The sequence below is a fragment of the Xenopus laevis genome, chromosome 2S (genome assembly GCF_017654675.1).
Source record: "Xenopus laevis strain J_2021 chromosome 2S, Xenopus_laevis_v10.1, whole genome shotgun sequence".
Lineage (NCBI taxonomy): Eukaryota > Metazoa > Chordata > Amphibia > Anura > Pipidae > Xenopus > Xenopus laevis.
Genome location: NC_054374.1, coordinates 55,381,152 through 55,395,838, shown reverse-complemented (window position 1 = coordinate 55,395,838; position 14,687 = coordinate 55,381,152). Strand labels below are relative to the sequence as shown.

General features: G+C 38.0%; 1 protein-coding gene across 4 annotated transcripts in view; it reads left to right on the top strand.

Annotated features, from left to right (window-relative positions):
* The window catches only part of pkp1.S (plakophilin 1 S homeolog), a 41,450-nt gene that overhangs the window by 25,972 nt on the left and 791 nt on the right, over nt 1–14,687 (top strand). Inside the window, exons 10-13 of one of the 4 annotated variants that reach the window (XM_018249246.2) lie at nt 2,605–2,758; nt 2,856–3,042; nt 5,096–5,180; nt 12,847–12,945. In XM_018249246.2, coding sequence (XP_018104735.1) covers nt 2,605–2,758; nt 2,856–3,042; nt 5,096–5,180; nt 12,847–12,921 — 501 coding nt within the window. In that variant the 3' untranslated portion in view covers nt 12,922–12,945. Of the gene's footprint in view, nt 1–2,604; nt 2,759–2,855; nt 3,043–5,095; nt 5,181–12,846; nt 12,946–14,687 lie in introns of those variants that run through there. The other 3 variants (XM_041583798.1, XM_041583799.1, XM_041583797.1) reach the window with 3 other exon arrangements.

The window sequence follows — 14,687 nt, the reverse complement described above, 5'->3', positions numbered from 1 at the left end:
GCAAGAGTAGCTGGGCTTCATACTTGACACTTATACGAGGTGGTTTATAGCATGCACCAATGATAATTCTTTTTGTTAACTTTTGCCCAGTCAAAATCTCTACCCAGAGTGATTCTACACCCTCACCAGTGCCAGCTATTGTTATTTCTTTAGCGCATGGCTTTAATTCAGGCTTTACATACAAACACACTCCTCCACCCTTTTTAATCCCTCTGTCCCTCCTAAAAAGGGTGTAACCATTTAAATTCACAATCCAGTCACATGTTTCATCCCACCAGGTCTCAGTGATACCAATTATATCATAATTTTTAGAGCATGCAATTAATTCTAGGTCTCCCATTTTACCTGACAAACTTCGTGCATTTGCCAGCATACAGCGGAGGTTACTACTTTTACTTTTGAAATTTGCATTACTTAGTGGAGAATTATATGTTAAGTTAGTATTCTGTTTTCTTTGTAACAGAGGGACCTCCTTAGCTGGTAAACTGTATGCCCCCCTCACTCCTCCCCCATGACCCCTTACTAACCCCACTGCCCCGTCTACCCTAGCTTCCCCATAATTCTTTAAATCACCCACCCCCCCTTGCCTAGTTTAAACACTCCTCCAACCTCTTAGCCATTCTTTCCCCTAGCACCGCGGACCCCCTTCCATTGAGGTGCAAACCGTCATGACTGTATAGGTTGTACCCCAATGAAAAATCAGCCCAGTGCTCTAGGAACCCAAACCCTTCCTTCCTGCACCAAGACTTGAGCCACGCATTTAGCTCCCTAAACTCCCGCTGTTTTCCTAAACTTGCACGTGGCAAAATTTCAGAAAAGATGACATTGGAAGACCTTTCCTTGATCTTAGAGCCTCACTTAGCCTCTATCCTCCTAGTTTCTTTTCTTTACATACTATAATCTATTATTCCATCTATTTAGCCTCTTTATTCATATAGAAATGGGGAATGGCCATGAAATAGGCCAAATGTTGAGCAGCATGAGGGCCACTGACACCTGGGCCCACCGGGAGTTTTCGTGGTATCCCGCTGGGCCAGACCGACACTGTTTGCAATGCGAACATGTGAGGAGGTAATAAGAGAAGAGTTGAAGAGCAGGTCAGTAGAGGAGAGCAGTAAGGGGCAGATGTATCAAGGGTCGAATATTGAGGGTTAATTAACCCTCGATATTCGACTGCCAAATTAAAATCCTTCGACTTCGAATATCAAAGTCGAAGGATTTTGCGCAATTCGTTCGATCGAAGGAATAATCGTTTGATCGAACGATTAAATCCTTCGATTTGAAAATTGTTAGCAAGCCTATGGGCACCTTCCCCATAGGTTAACATTGGCCTCGGTAGGTTTTAGGTGGCGAACTGGGGGTTGAAGAAATTTTTAAAGAGACAGTACTTTGACTATCGAATAGTCGAATAGTCGAACGATTTTTAGTTCGAATCGTTAGATTCGAAGTCGAAAGTCGTAGTTGAAGGTCGAAGTAGCCAATTCGATGGTCGAAGTAGCCAAAAAAAACATTTGAAATTCGAACTATTTTTCCTCTATTCCTTCACTCGAACTTAGCGAATGGGCCCCTAAGTGTTTGGGTGAATATTTGGAGATTAGTTCAGAGATAAAGGGAGGGGAAGAGTTATGAAGTGCTTTGAATGTCAGGGTCATTAGTTTGAATTTTATTCTGAAAGGTAGCGGAAGCCAGTGCAGGGATTGGCAGAGTGGTATGGCAGAGGAGGAATGGCGGCAGTGTGAGGAAGGCCAATTAATAGAGAGTTACAGTAGTCTAGATGTCATCAGCATAGAGGTGGTATTGGAAACCATACGAGTTGACCAACAAGGCAGATCTGTTAGGGTAGGGACACACTGGGCGATTTGGGGAGATTTAGTCGCCTGGCGACTAATCGCCGCGACTTTTCTCCCCAAATGCCTCCCCTCGCTCTGTGCCTGGCTAAAATGAAAAATCGACTGCGCTAATCACACGCGGCGATTCGTTTTCCGAAGTCGCCCGAAGTTTCCTCGTGAGGCAACTTCGGGCGACTTCGGAAAACTAATCGCCGCGTGTGATTAGCGCAGGCGATTTTTCATTTTAGCCAGGCGCAGAGCGAGGGGAGGCATTTGGGGAGAAAAGTCGCGGCGATTAGTCGCCAGGCGACTAAATCTCCCCAAATCGCCCAGTGTGTCCCTACCCTTAATCAGTTGTCTTGTCTTGCATTGTTTCAAAAGGGCAGGACAGAGAATATAAAGGGACAGACAAACACTGCTTTTAATAGCAATACATATACAAATAACGTAAAAACCATGGAAAATTTGTAATGAGTATATATTTCAAATTATCTGAGAATTATATTTTCTTTTAAAAGCAAAACATTAAACTGTGCATTAATATGTAATCTACTATTGCATTATTGATATTATTTAGTGTTGTAGTAGGTATTGTACCATCTGGGTCAATGTACATTCATTCACTGTCTTGTATTTATACCCACCTTTGTCTTGTGCTACCTTCTCCCCTATTTCTAGTCGTATTTGTAAAGCAATCAATAAAAATTTGTAAAAAAAAAAGTGTTAATGAATTGTAAGAAATTGATGAGCAATCAGTCCTTATTTTTACCTGTAGATGTCCAACGGGATGAGTCAAATCATTGGGTTACAAAACAAGGGGCTTCCTCAGATTGCTGGCCTTTTGCAATCTGGAAATGCTGATGTTGTGAAGACGGGATGCTCTTTAATCAGCAACATGTCCCGTCATCCAGCTCTTCACAAAACCATGGGTAAAATACATCTCAACAATGTCCTTCATTAACATTCTTAACTTTCTGAAACTATAATGTTTAATATTGTTCAATTTTTAAATCCTTCTTCTTCTAGCTACCCAGGTTTTCCCTGATGTTTCACGACTCCTCTCTCAGTCCTCTGGAAGAACAATGACCTCTGAAGATATTCTGTCCTCTGCATGTTACACAATGAGAAACCTTGCCATGGCTGAACCCCAGATAGCCAAACAAAATATTTCAGGCAATCTCCTAGGAAACTTACTCAACATGTGTAAAAGTGGGTGAGTTTTGTTTTATCAAACTATTCCATACAGAGACAAAAACTTTTAGGGGCAGATTTACTAAAGGGCGAAGTGGATAACACTAGTGACTTTTCGCCAGCAATCACATCTGCAGGGACATCGCCAATTCACTAACAGGCACATATGTGACTTTTCACTCAGGCGATTGGTCGTTGCTCAGCAAATTCACTAAAGTGACGAATTTACTGAAGTTACCTCTTTCGCCAGAGTTGCTTCGCCACCCTGAGATGAACTATTAAAATTAGGCTAGATCTCCCTCAATCTTACATCACTTTCATCATATGCTGTCTGTTGAAAATGCATTAAAGTTGAAAAACACTGGCGACTTTTCCTTTTTTTAAAGCGGGATTGCCTGCAAAAATCCTAACTTAAACTTTTTTGGGTTAACATTTTTCCCCAGACATTTGAGGGCCATGGAGCATTCATTGTACAGTGGGCTCATGTCTAGGGCATTATCTGATTGTCTGATTTTGTCTTTATTAATGTTCCTTGGACATTTGTAATAAAAAGTGGCCACTTCAAGCATTTGAACCAACATCTCTACAAAAGACGTCCATAAAACTTTAATGTACCTGCCCTATTCAAATTGACCCAAGCGTAAGATCACTAGCGACTTTTCACTAGGCATAAATGAACGCTAGTGAATCTTCACTATGAAATGCTTGCACTAAAGAAGTATCTCTATCGGAAAGTCGCCAGAGTTCAGTGCCCAGGACGCAAGTTCACATTTTAGGGAATTAACGTAGTGGTAATGAATTTGCGCCTTGCGAAGTGGTGCGAAGTGGTCACTGGCAACAATTCGTCCTTTAGTAAATCTGCCCCTTCTACAAGTTCATTTAAAGGGGTTGTTCACCTTCCAACACTTTTTTCAGTTCAGTTGGTTTCAGATTGTTCGCCAGAAAAAAATACTTTTTGAAATTACTTTCTATTTTCTATGTGTGACCATTTTTCTAATATTTAGTGTTAGTCTTATTTTTTTTACCTCTCTAAAGCTGTTCTGGGAAGGGCCTCTAAACTGTTCTAAATTTAAACATATAGTTGATACATTTCTGATCTCTGTTGTTACAGGCAACTGTTGATACAATAGTATACTCAGATGATGCTGAGAAACTGTTGCAAAATTGTAACAGTTCAGAATCTGAGCTGACAGACTTAAACACCAGAAACAGGAACCTTAAAATGTAAACTTATTTTGGAAAAACTGTAAAAAATAAAAAATGGAAAGCAATTGGAAAAAGTCTTTATTTCTGGGGAACAATCTGAAAATAATTCAACTGAAAAAGTATTTAAAATCTCCCCGACTCTGCTTGTGCGGCCAGACCCTAAGAGTTACAGGCATCTAACTACAATGGTTTTGTTTTATGCTGTTTGTTTTATCTCACAATGCAGGGCTTTCTCAGAATTTTAGTGCACCAGTTGGTATATGTTATGCTTTGTCTGTGTTAAATAACACATACTGTACATAGTTTACACAGAAAAATGTATTCAAATTCAAGATCTTTGTCTTTCAGCAACCTGCCTACTTGCTCATTGAACCAGTTCTAGTGTTGTTTTTCTTAGTCAATGTGAGTGCATTTTTAGAGCAGCACCAGATTCTGTGTCAGCATGTGAATTGTGCATGGCAGTGGCTTAAGTTGAAACCTCCTTAAGATCATTGTCTTAAGAAGGTCTCACCTTAAGCCACTGCCATGCACAATTCACATGCTGATACAGTATCTTTTTTTAAGCTATCCTTCAGTAGCATAACACATGTGAATCACAATGGGGATCTGGGCACAGAGGCAGATCCAAAATATGCAGCTCTAAAGTTTCTGCCAATAATTCAGGGATCAATACACGTAGATCTTTCCAGATGACATGATAATATCCATAAAGATTTTTCCCAGATGCAGTTGTGTTAAAATATTCAGCTAATAAAAAGGCGTGGATAGTGAAAACTAACAAGAGCATATTCAAAGAGGACATTGAATGGAACTATGCCAGTATGGATACAACATAAAAATCTGCTTAATGTGTTTGTATTCCATTTTAGAGTCTCTCCTAAGGTTGGAGAAGCAGCTCGTGTCTTCCTGACTGACATGTGGACTCAGAGGGAACTGCAGGGAGTTCTTAAACAGGTAAATTATTAACAAGGACCGGTCAGTCAAATAAAAATGTGACTTGTGGAATGTCTTCTAATGTTACACTAAAATGTGTTTTAGTGCAACATCCTATTAAAAAACTATTTCATTATTCTCTCTTATGTCATGCTTAAACAATATTAACACTAGGTGGAGGCCTTAACCACCTAAGTCACTTTTCAGAAGATTGTCAATTAATACACCATAATCAATGTATAAGATTTATTGCTGTAGCCCAATCTTTATTCTAATTAAAAATTTCCTGTGTAGCCTACCTTAATTAATAAAATCATCTACCACATTTCATCAAAATTCATAGTTTATATAATTCAAATAATTCAAATAGTGCATTTCACCTTAATTCATATGCGGTTTAAAAGGGACAGAAAAATATGTAAAAAATAAACCCTTAAAATTGCCTTTAAAAAGAGAGTCACTCTTCCCTTTTATAGTTCATTGAAGGATGCTGGATCTTGTTAATAGTGAACATGTAAATGTTTGTCCTATATTTTACTTTATTTTCACTTTATTTTCACTTTCACTGGAGCAGAGTATTGTACGTTATTATTCAATTAAAAGAGATTCGATGAGGGACCCCTCCATAAAATGGCTCAGCAGTAATTCCAACATAACCAGGCACGCTGAAGTCCAGGCAGAAGTCAAAGAGCCTCCCCCCAAATTGAGCTTTATATATGTTTCCCCCACATAGAGTATAAGAAGTATATACATTTTAGCAGCTAGTATACTATATATAATAAAAATACATCATTACTGCATGTATGTTATCACTTAGTTTACTATATATGGTTAAAATACAGCATTATTGAGTACATCTTATCAGTTAGCACACTATATATGGTGAAAATCAAGCATTAAACAGTGTTGCATTCTTTTAAATTCTAAAAGCTCTAAAAGCCATCTTTAGGGTGTTGCACTGTTCTCTCTATATTCTACTCTGTAAAACACTAATTTTCCTTACATTCCACCCCTTGATTCACAGAGACAGTATGATAGGAAAGAAATTAAAAAGTATTAGCACATATGGGCAATAGCTGATGCTTGTCAGATATGATACATTTAATCAGTTTCAGAATAATTTTTTAACCAGGGTCCTATTGATCCCATCCACTCAAAAGGGTTTTGGCCATCCTTAGCAATATTTCTAGCTTTTTCCTGCAACAGTTTAACCTATTCAATGTGGCTTAGAATGACATCCTCATTATCAGGGATGAAGGTACATGCACAGGATATAAGCTAAAACCATATTGTTTTGCAAAACAACTTTTCTCATTTGCACCATTTCATCAGTTAGAGCAGTTAATTCAGCACTGGTATTATTAACTCTCTCATCTATAGTCAATGAAAAATTATTGTCATTTCATTAATTTCATGCCCCATCCTGTCCAAGATGCACATATCATATCACCAAGCACATATCATATCATCAGTAATAAATAATTCATGTCTTATTCTATGGAAATCTTCATGTTTATCCACCAAATCTGTATCTTTTATAGTTTGTAGTCCAATAAGGCAGCCCTTCCATACGATTTTCCTTCCAATAATCCATCCATGAAGCATTAACCACTAAAGAGAAATTAAGAACAGTCTCAGTTCAGTCCATGTTAATGATGCCCCCAAACAAGGAGTTCCCAATGAAAGCACACCCAACAATTAGATCAATTTTGCCGCTTTGCAGTCTGTATGTGCATTTGTAGAATCAAGTTCTCTTGCCATAAACCAAAAGTCATATCATATATCACACAAATCATCTGAAAAGGTATAACCATTTTGCCAGCCATGTTTTTAGGATATTCACTGTAGGCTGGATTATAAAACAGGATTAGTATCTCCTTCACACATGTTCAAAAAGATGTAACATAACCCCCTGCACATATAATAGATCATTCTCCCAAACAGGTTCGGTTTCCCATCATTACTAGCTTGAAGCACACATTTACTCTCAGCAGCAATTTCCATGATCACAGTATCCACCCATAACAGTACCTTGTTCCACACCCCTGAGTGAGGTGAGTTGGAGCCAAAAGTTGCTGTTGCTGCTGTTTTAACAAACCATTAATTTTTTAAATTAATCCTGCGGCTTGCAGATAATATGAAATAAGGAACACCCTGTATACTCCTTGTTGAGATGTCCACTCCAGTAAAATTAGTCTCATTGTCAGTAGTGTTCCATATGCTATAGAATGTTTATGTAATGAAGATCTAGTCTTCACTTTCTGACATACAGGGCATTGTTGCACAATGTTTTTCGCATTACATCTGTTAAAGGTATTCCTTTAACATATAGCTTTGCGAAGTCCATAGTGCCTTGAACTCCTTGATGTCCAGAGTGCTCATGTTTCTATTGGGGCAAGATTTGAATTTCAGCCTCTTCATCTTGATGAGTTTTGTATTGACAGTCCATTTGTCTTTTTGCCATTGTACATTCCACACAGTCAAAGATCTGAACACTGCCCATTTGTCTATATATATATATATATATATATATATATATATATATATATATATATATAAACAAACATTCCTAATGTTTACATAATATATGAATTTATACCAGAAAAACATTTCATTTTAAGCATGAAAATCCACCTGATTTGGAAAGCCTCATGTCTTTCGAACGTGCCAATACCAGATATGTATAGTTTTAGGGAGATTTAGGACTTCTGTACAGCAAAAACTCCCTGCAGTATATTACTGAATTTTGAAAGCACTAAGGCAGAAAATGGCATACTTTAGATTCCAAGGACTAAAAACCCTGAAACAATAGGTTTGCCCCAGAAAACACTATTTGCAATGGCAATAAACATTTTTTTCAGGCAAAACAACACATGCTGCAGTAACAAAAATACAAAAAGCTATACAATTGTGTAAGTGTGTATATGTGTGTGTATACTAGTCAAATTGTGTGTTGTGTGACTATGTGTGCGTGCAAGTATGTCTTAGGGGCAGATGTATAAAGGGTCGAATATCGAGGGTTAATTAACCCTCAATATTCGACTGGCGAATTAAAATCCTTCGACTTCGAATATCGAAGTCGAAGAATTTTGCGCAATTCTTTCGATCGAACGATCAAAGGAATAATCGTTCGATCTAATTTTAATCCATCGATCGAAGGATTATCCTTTGATCAGAAAAAACTTGGAAAGCCTATGGGAACCTTCCTCGTAGGCTAACATTGACTTCGGTAGCTTTTAGGTGGTGAACTAGGGGGTCGAAGTTTTTTCTTAAAAAGACAGTACTTCGACTATCCAATAGTCGAACGATTTTTAGTTCGAATCGTTCGATTCGAAGTCGAAGGTCGAAGTAGCCAATTCGATGGTCGAAGTAGCCAAAAAAATACTTCAAAATTCGAAGTATTTTTTATTCTATTCTTTCACTTAGTGAATTAGCCCCTTAATGTTGTGAAAGTGTGAAACCCCCCTGATCCCCAAAAATGTATGTGAGTGTGTGTAAGTGTAAATATTAGTGTGTAATAGTGTAAAATGTGTGTGTTTGTGTATTTCTGTGTGTTTGTGTATTTGTGTGTGTGTGTTACACTAACCTGGTTGAAGGTTGGCTGAAGTCCATTGAAGAAGAGGCAGGAGGGTCCCACAATGATTTGGAGTCCATCTGATCCGGTGAGTAGGGCCTGTGGGCAGGTACAGGAAGACGTAGCAGCAGCAGGCATGCGTGCCTGCTGCTGCCTATGAGGCCCCATGGCTATCTTGCCCAAGGGCCCGCTAATTTCCCCCTCCTGCTTGTTGCCTAGGGGCTGGGGAATGAGTGGGCTTTACAAGCTGCTCATTTGCTTCTCCATATAGAAATGCTGCAGAACGCAGAATCTACATTCTGTGGCATTTCAAGTACCTTTGCCACAGAACGTAGATTCTACGTTCTGTTGCATTTAAAGACTAAAAGTGATACCGACAATAAAAAAACAGTTTTTAAAATATGAATGTACATTATAAGTTACCTATAGGTCATGCTGATTGTTTTTGCTGAGAGGTTTGTCTTTGTAAGCGATTGTTAGTTGAAGTTCCTAAACCTGACTGTTTTGTTAACCTGACTGTTCCAGCTCAACCTGCCAGTTTCACAACACGGAGTCTCTTCCGTGACCCATGATGCCTTATGGGAGAATCAAAACTCTCATCTTTGGTATCTAGGCAGTGCTGTGTATATGGCATGAGACAAGTAAATACCATCACTTTGCATCACTTTGCATATAATTGCTAGCTAAGGGCTTTTTGGCTCCTTTCAGCCCTTCTCACCATTACCAGATTTACAGGGGAATGTAATAAAAGTCGCAAAGAGCAAAACAATTCGCACCAATAAGACTAAAAATCCACATCTCGCAATGTAATATTAATATTAACTGTTATTGCATTGCGAATTTTAATTGCGCATTGCGAATTTTAATTGCGCACTCATAAGAAGTGCTTGAAGGTGTCGTAATCTTTTGGAGCAAACATAACGACTTTTTCAGTAAGAAGTTTTATTACATTGTCTGCGCATTGGTGCAAACTATAAAATTCGCAAATGGTCTTTCACTGTTGGAAGTGGTCACTAAACAGTTTCCAGGCTCGCAAAAGCTATATTAAATTCGCACAAAGCAAAATTTGTTCGCGCAAAGGCATAACTTTTCGCATTGCGAATAGTTTTTCCGTTAGCGATTTTTATTACATTCCCCCGTTGGTTCCTTATTTTGCTACTCTCCAAGTCCTACCTCTCAAAAGCCATTAGAAGTTCTAATATCTTGCACTGATGAGATCTAACAAGATTGAAATTCCAACAATAAATGTTCCTAACCATATAACCACATATTGTACCTTAAAAATACCCATTCCCACAATATTATCTGGTAATAAGGAAATTAAGATTTGTGCTTCAAAAATAAGACTTTTACCCAATTGCATTCCAACAGGTACAACAACAGCAGTTTTGCCTCCTAACCCTTTAGTCATTGCTACTGCATTTTGTGGTTCTGGCTGAGCTGTTGTGTCACTGCCAATATAAAGTGACTGGTATGTAAGTCTATTGGCTGCGGCAACGGTCACCCCTTCCCTTCTGTGTATTTCATGTCATCTAACAGATTCTTACACTCTGCATATGGTGATGTGGATGGAAGAGTTAATGGGGCTGGGCTCAACCCTCATCTAGGTCAATTACAGGAAGAGCTGATGGAGGGCCACCTTTTTAGGTTTGGCTGGCCTCAACTTCCCCTTTGCTGTTAGTTCCCTCTACATAGAGAGCAGAAATGTAGTCTCCTTTCCATCAATAGTTTCTATTTGCACACCACTGGTTAGCAAATCTAATTGTCTGTGAGCAATTTCAATGCTTGTATGCCCCTCCTGGCCCCCCTTAGCTATACTACATTGCTCTTTCCTTTCATTTCTGTCAACAATCATTTCTCCCATTTGACACAAGAGCACAGCCGCATCATAAATCATATTTCCTTCTTTTGCTTCTAAAGCACTCAACATAGTCAACAACTACATATCTCACCCCTCTGTCAGGTAAAGGATCAGGAGTGATACATCCCATTGCTCTCAGTCTCTGCACCCCCTCTGTTGTTCCCAGGGGGGGTCTAGTCTATTAATTCATAGGGACTGTCTTTAGTTTGTGCAATAGAATTCCTAATTAAGTGCAATAAGGAAAACTTTCCAGTTGTGTTACGTCCACGTTTCATGTAAGCTACACTTCCTAAACCCACTGCTTCTCTGTCCATCAGCATAATACCGTCACCTCCTAAATCCAAGACATGCAGTAATTCCTCTCCAAACTTTTGTGTAAACTTTTGTCAAAGTTTCAGTTAATTCACTAGCTGACCATGACGAGTTTCCTCAATTAACTGTTGCTCAGCTGACACATCATCCAGAATATGTGTGTTCTGCTTGCTGTCCACTTCTCTCCCTTACCTCTCTCTTTTGTCTATGCGTTAATAGGTCTGACCTCAACTTTGTTTTCACAAATTTCATCATCCATCCGCTCTTCAGACCCTGACCATTCATCCACCCCCTCCCAATCCTGAGAGGTTATCAAAGCCTGCAATTCTACATGATTTATAACAAACTTCTGCTTCTGTCTCCTCCTTTTTTTATTAACAGTCTTTATAATATACTGTTCAAACTGTGCAGCTAATTGTTATTTTTCTTGCTCTGCATTCTGACTGCATAACCTTAATTGCAAATGCTCTTTGACAATTTGCAGTCAAGATTCGCTACTATATATTTGGGTTAGCCACCTCAATGGCGGGGGAGTACTTAGCACATTTCCGGGCTACTGATACCCACTGTCCTGTGACAGAGACCCAACTGGGCAATATCCCCGTTTTCTCACTAGTGCTTTTCCCCACCCCTTTCAGCCTTTTCATCCACAAATTTTTTTTAAGAATGTCTCTTATTCAAACAGTAATTACAAATACACAATACACAAATAATACCTACTATCCCCAAGCCTAATACAAAAAATAAAATTTTTGGATAGACAAGGAAACTGGAAAAGGAGTTTCCTAAATTCCTAATTTGCTGATTCCTGGATTCCTGACCCTCTGCTAGACCCTGATTCTTGCTGCATGCCTTATTGAACCCTTGCCTGAACTTGACTATGCTTACAACTGACCGAACTTGGACTTTAACCCCTAAGCTTCCTCCTTGGTCTGGACTTCCCTGACACGTTCTCATCTTCTTTTGTCTCTCTTGCCCACTTTATGAATTATCTTACTTTCTTACTTTTGCTTTCTTCTCTTAAATGCTCTTCTCATTGATGCCGCCCTCTCGCATATAGTGCAATTATTTTCTGTATTCTTGGGTATTGTAGGTAACAGCAATGCCTTCATTGGCAGGAGCATGCTTTCATGTGCTGCAGGACATTTAGGTTTAAAACTTTCTGTCCAACTTAATTAGTTGCATCTGTGATGCTTAATTTACTTATGTTAGGAAGACCTGCTACAATATAAAAACTGTATGCTTCCTCTTCAACTGAAGCACAAACCAACAATCTCTTGCCTACATTTGCTGCACTACAATGTATTTGCTGCAGCAGGCACTAAACAAACAAGACCAAGTATGTTGGGCCTTATTTCTAGTCTAGGGGTGGCTCACCTTTAAGTGAACTTTTGATATTTTGTAGAGAGTTTTCATGGTTTATTATTTGTGGATTTTGAGTTATTTCACTTTTTATTCAGCTGCTCTCCAGCTTGCAATTTCAACCATCTGGTTGATAGGATCCACATTACCCTAGCAGCCATGCATTGATTTGAATAAGAGACTGGAATATGAATAGAAGAGGGACTGAATAAAAATAGGAGTAATAAAAAGTAGCAATACATTTGTAGCTTTATGGAGCATTTGTTTTTTTAGATGTGTTCAGTGACCCTCATTTAAAAGTTGGAAAGAGTTATAAGAAGAAGGCAAATAATTCAAAAAATAAAAAATACAATAATGAAGACCAATTGAAAAAACTTTTAAAATTGGCCATTTCATAACATACTAAAAGTTAAAGTGAATGTGAAACACCCATTCAATTTGACCAAAGATTAAAATAAATATATATTATTACAACTGGGCCATAAGAATGTGAATCTCCATATCAATAACATTCAATACATCTTTACATATTATTTCATTGTGACTACATCATCCTTTTATGATTTCCTCCCTTACAGCAAGGTCTTGACAAAAGTATAATGGGATCCCTAGGAAGCACAGCCCTCAGAAATACTATTTCTCGAGTCTTTTAATTGATAACCAACAAAGGATTTTAGGTGAGAATTATTTTAAACATTTTTCAGCAACATCAAGTTCCTTGTCCATTGCATCAACTGAGCCATGGTGGAATCAAGAGAGCAGTTCCAGCAGCAACAAATTATTCACTATAGCGCTTGGCCTGCCATGTGTTGCCAATTGTTGTTTGAAATTTTTTTTATTTTAGTTTATCATGCTGTTTATTTTGCCCTAATAAAGTTATAGAACTATCTTAACAAATAATAATGAAACAGCCTAAGTGCTTGGGTCTATAGGTTTTTTCAGCATGTCAACTCTTTCTTATATCGTAGAGCACCTAAATGTAGCATCTAACCCTTCATTGGTTTGTCCCTTGGTAATGAGTTTCCCTGCCCATGGGTTATGGAAATAACTAATAGTACAAGTTGATTCAGGGACTAGTCCCATTGCCATTTTGGAGTCAGGAAAGAGTTTTTTCCCCCTCTGAGGCAAATTGGAGACTTCAGATGGGTTATATTTTTTTTGCCTTCCTCTGGATCAACTAGCAGTTAGACAGGTTAAAATAGTTGAAAGGTTGAACTTGATGGACGTGTGTCTTTTTTTCAACCTAACTTACTATGTTACTATTTTACCCTTTATCTGGTTAGTTTTTGTTCCCTTACTTAATGTTTAATATTCCTTTTGCATATAAAATGGACAGTGCCAGATGTGCTGATCCAAGTAAATCATATATTGTGGGCATTTGGCCAATTTTAAGTCAGATATTGGTTGAGCAGACCATTTAGAAGGAACCTCCTTATACTGCCCAATAAGATATAAGGACTAGCAAAATTTGCAGAAAGAATACAATTCTGCATTTATAATTGGACTATAAAAGGTAGCTGTCAAAGAGTGCAATGTTGGTAGTTTTCATTCACAATTGGCACAATCTGTCATTTTTCTGCACTTTCCACCCTGCCTTCTAGAAAACATGAATTGCACGGCACCGCATATGAAAATAACACTTCTGAATGTAGACGATGATGTATTCATGAGGGCAGTGTCGGGTCTCAGTGCTCTGTTATGGAGTGCAATTAATTTATGCTGGAAGGCACAGTTCTAAGTGTGAAAAATAGCAGATTGCGCCTATTATTTTCAGGGCTATGCCAGTCCTGCAAGCTACAGCTCCAGAGTTTCTGCAGCTGCTCAAGTATTAATTTTATTTATTTTTTATTTCAAACAGAATATGAAAAACATTGCAGGCTTACTTTTGCCATGTTAGTAATGTAAATCTTTCCAACCCACTCTGCAGACTCACATTGGCATCAGAAAGTTTGTCAGATAACCTGTATGGATATTATGGTACTGATATTCCTTAAATAAAAATTGCCACTGAGATGGATGCCACTACTCTGCTGTGTTTCAATGAAAACCATCTAATAATGTAATCATGTTTCAAACTCAGTCATGCTGTAATCCTCAGAGAAGAGCTATAGGTTGTACCAGGAGAACATTGCAAGGTTTTAGGAACATATATCAGTAAATAATTGTCTTGCCATATAAATTGATATCTGAGTGAGGCAGTAATTCCTCAGCTCCTAAACAACTTGCAAAAAAAGTACACTGATAAGCTATTTAATACCTCTTAAGTATAAAAAAAAATGAAAAAGGCAATTTGTAAAATAGATGTATTGAAATTATTGAAATTGCTATTCTACAACTGTTTACAGTATATCATTATGGTTATAATTTGTTATAATTAAAATAAGATATAAGCATATTATATATTTAGATATTTTATTTC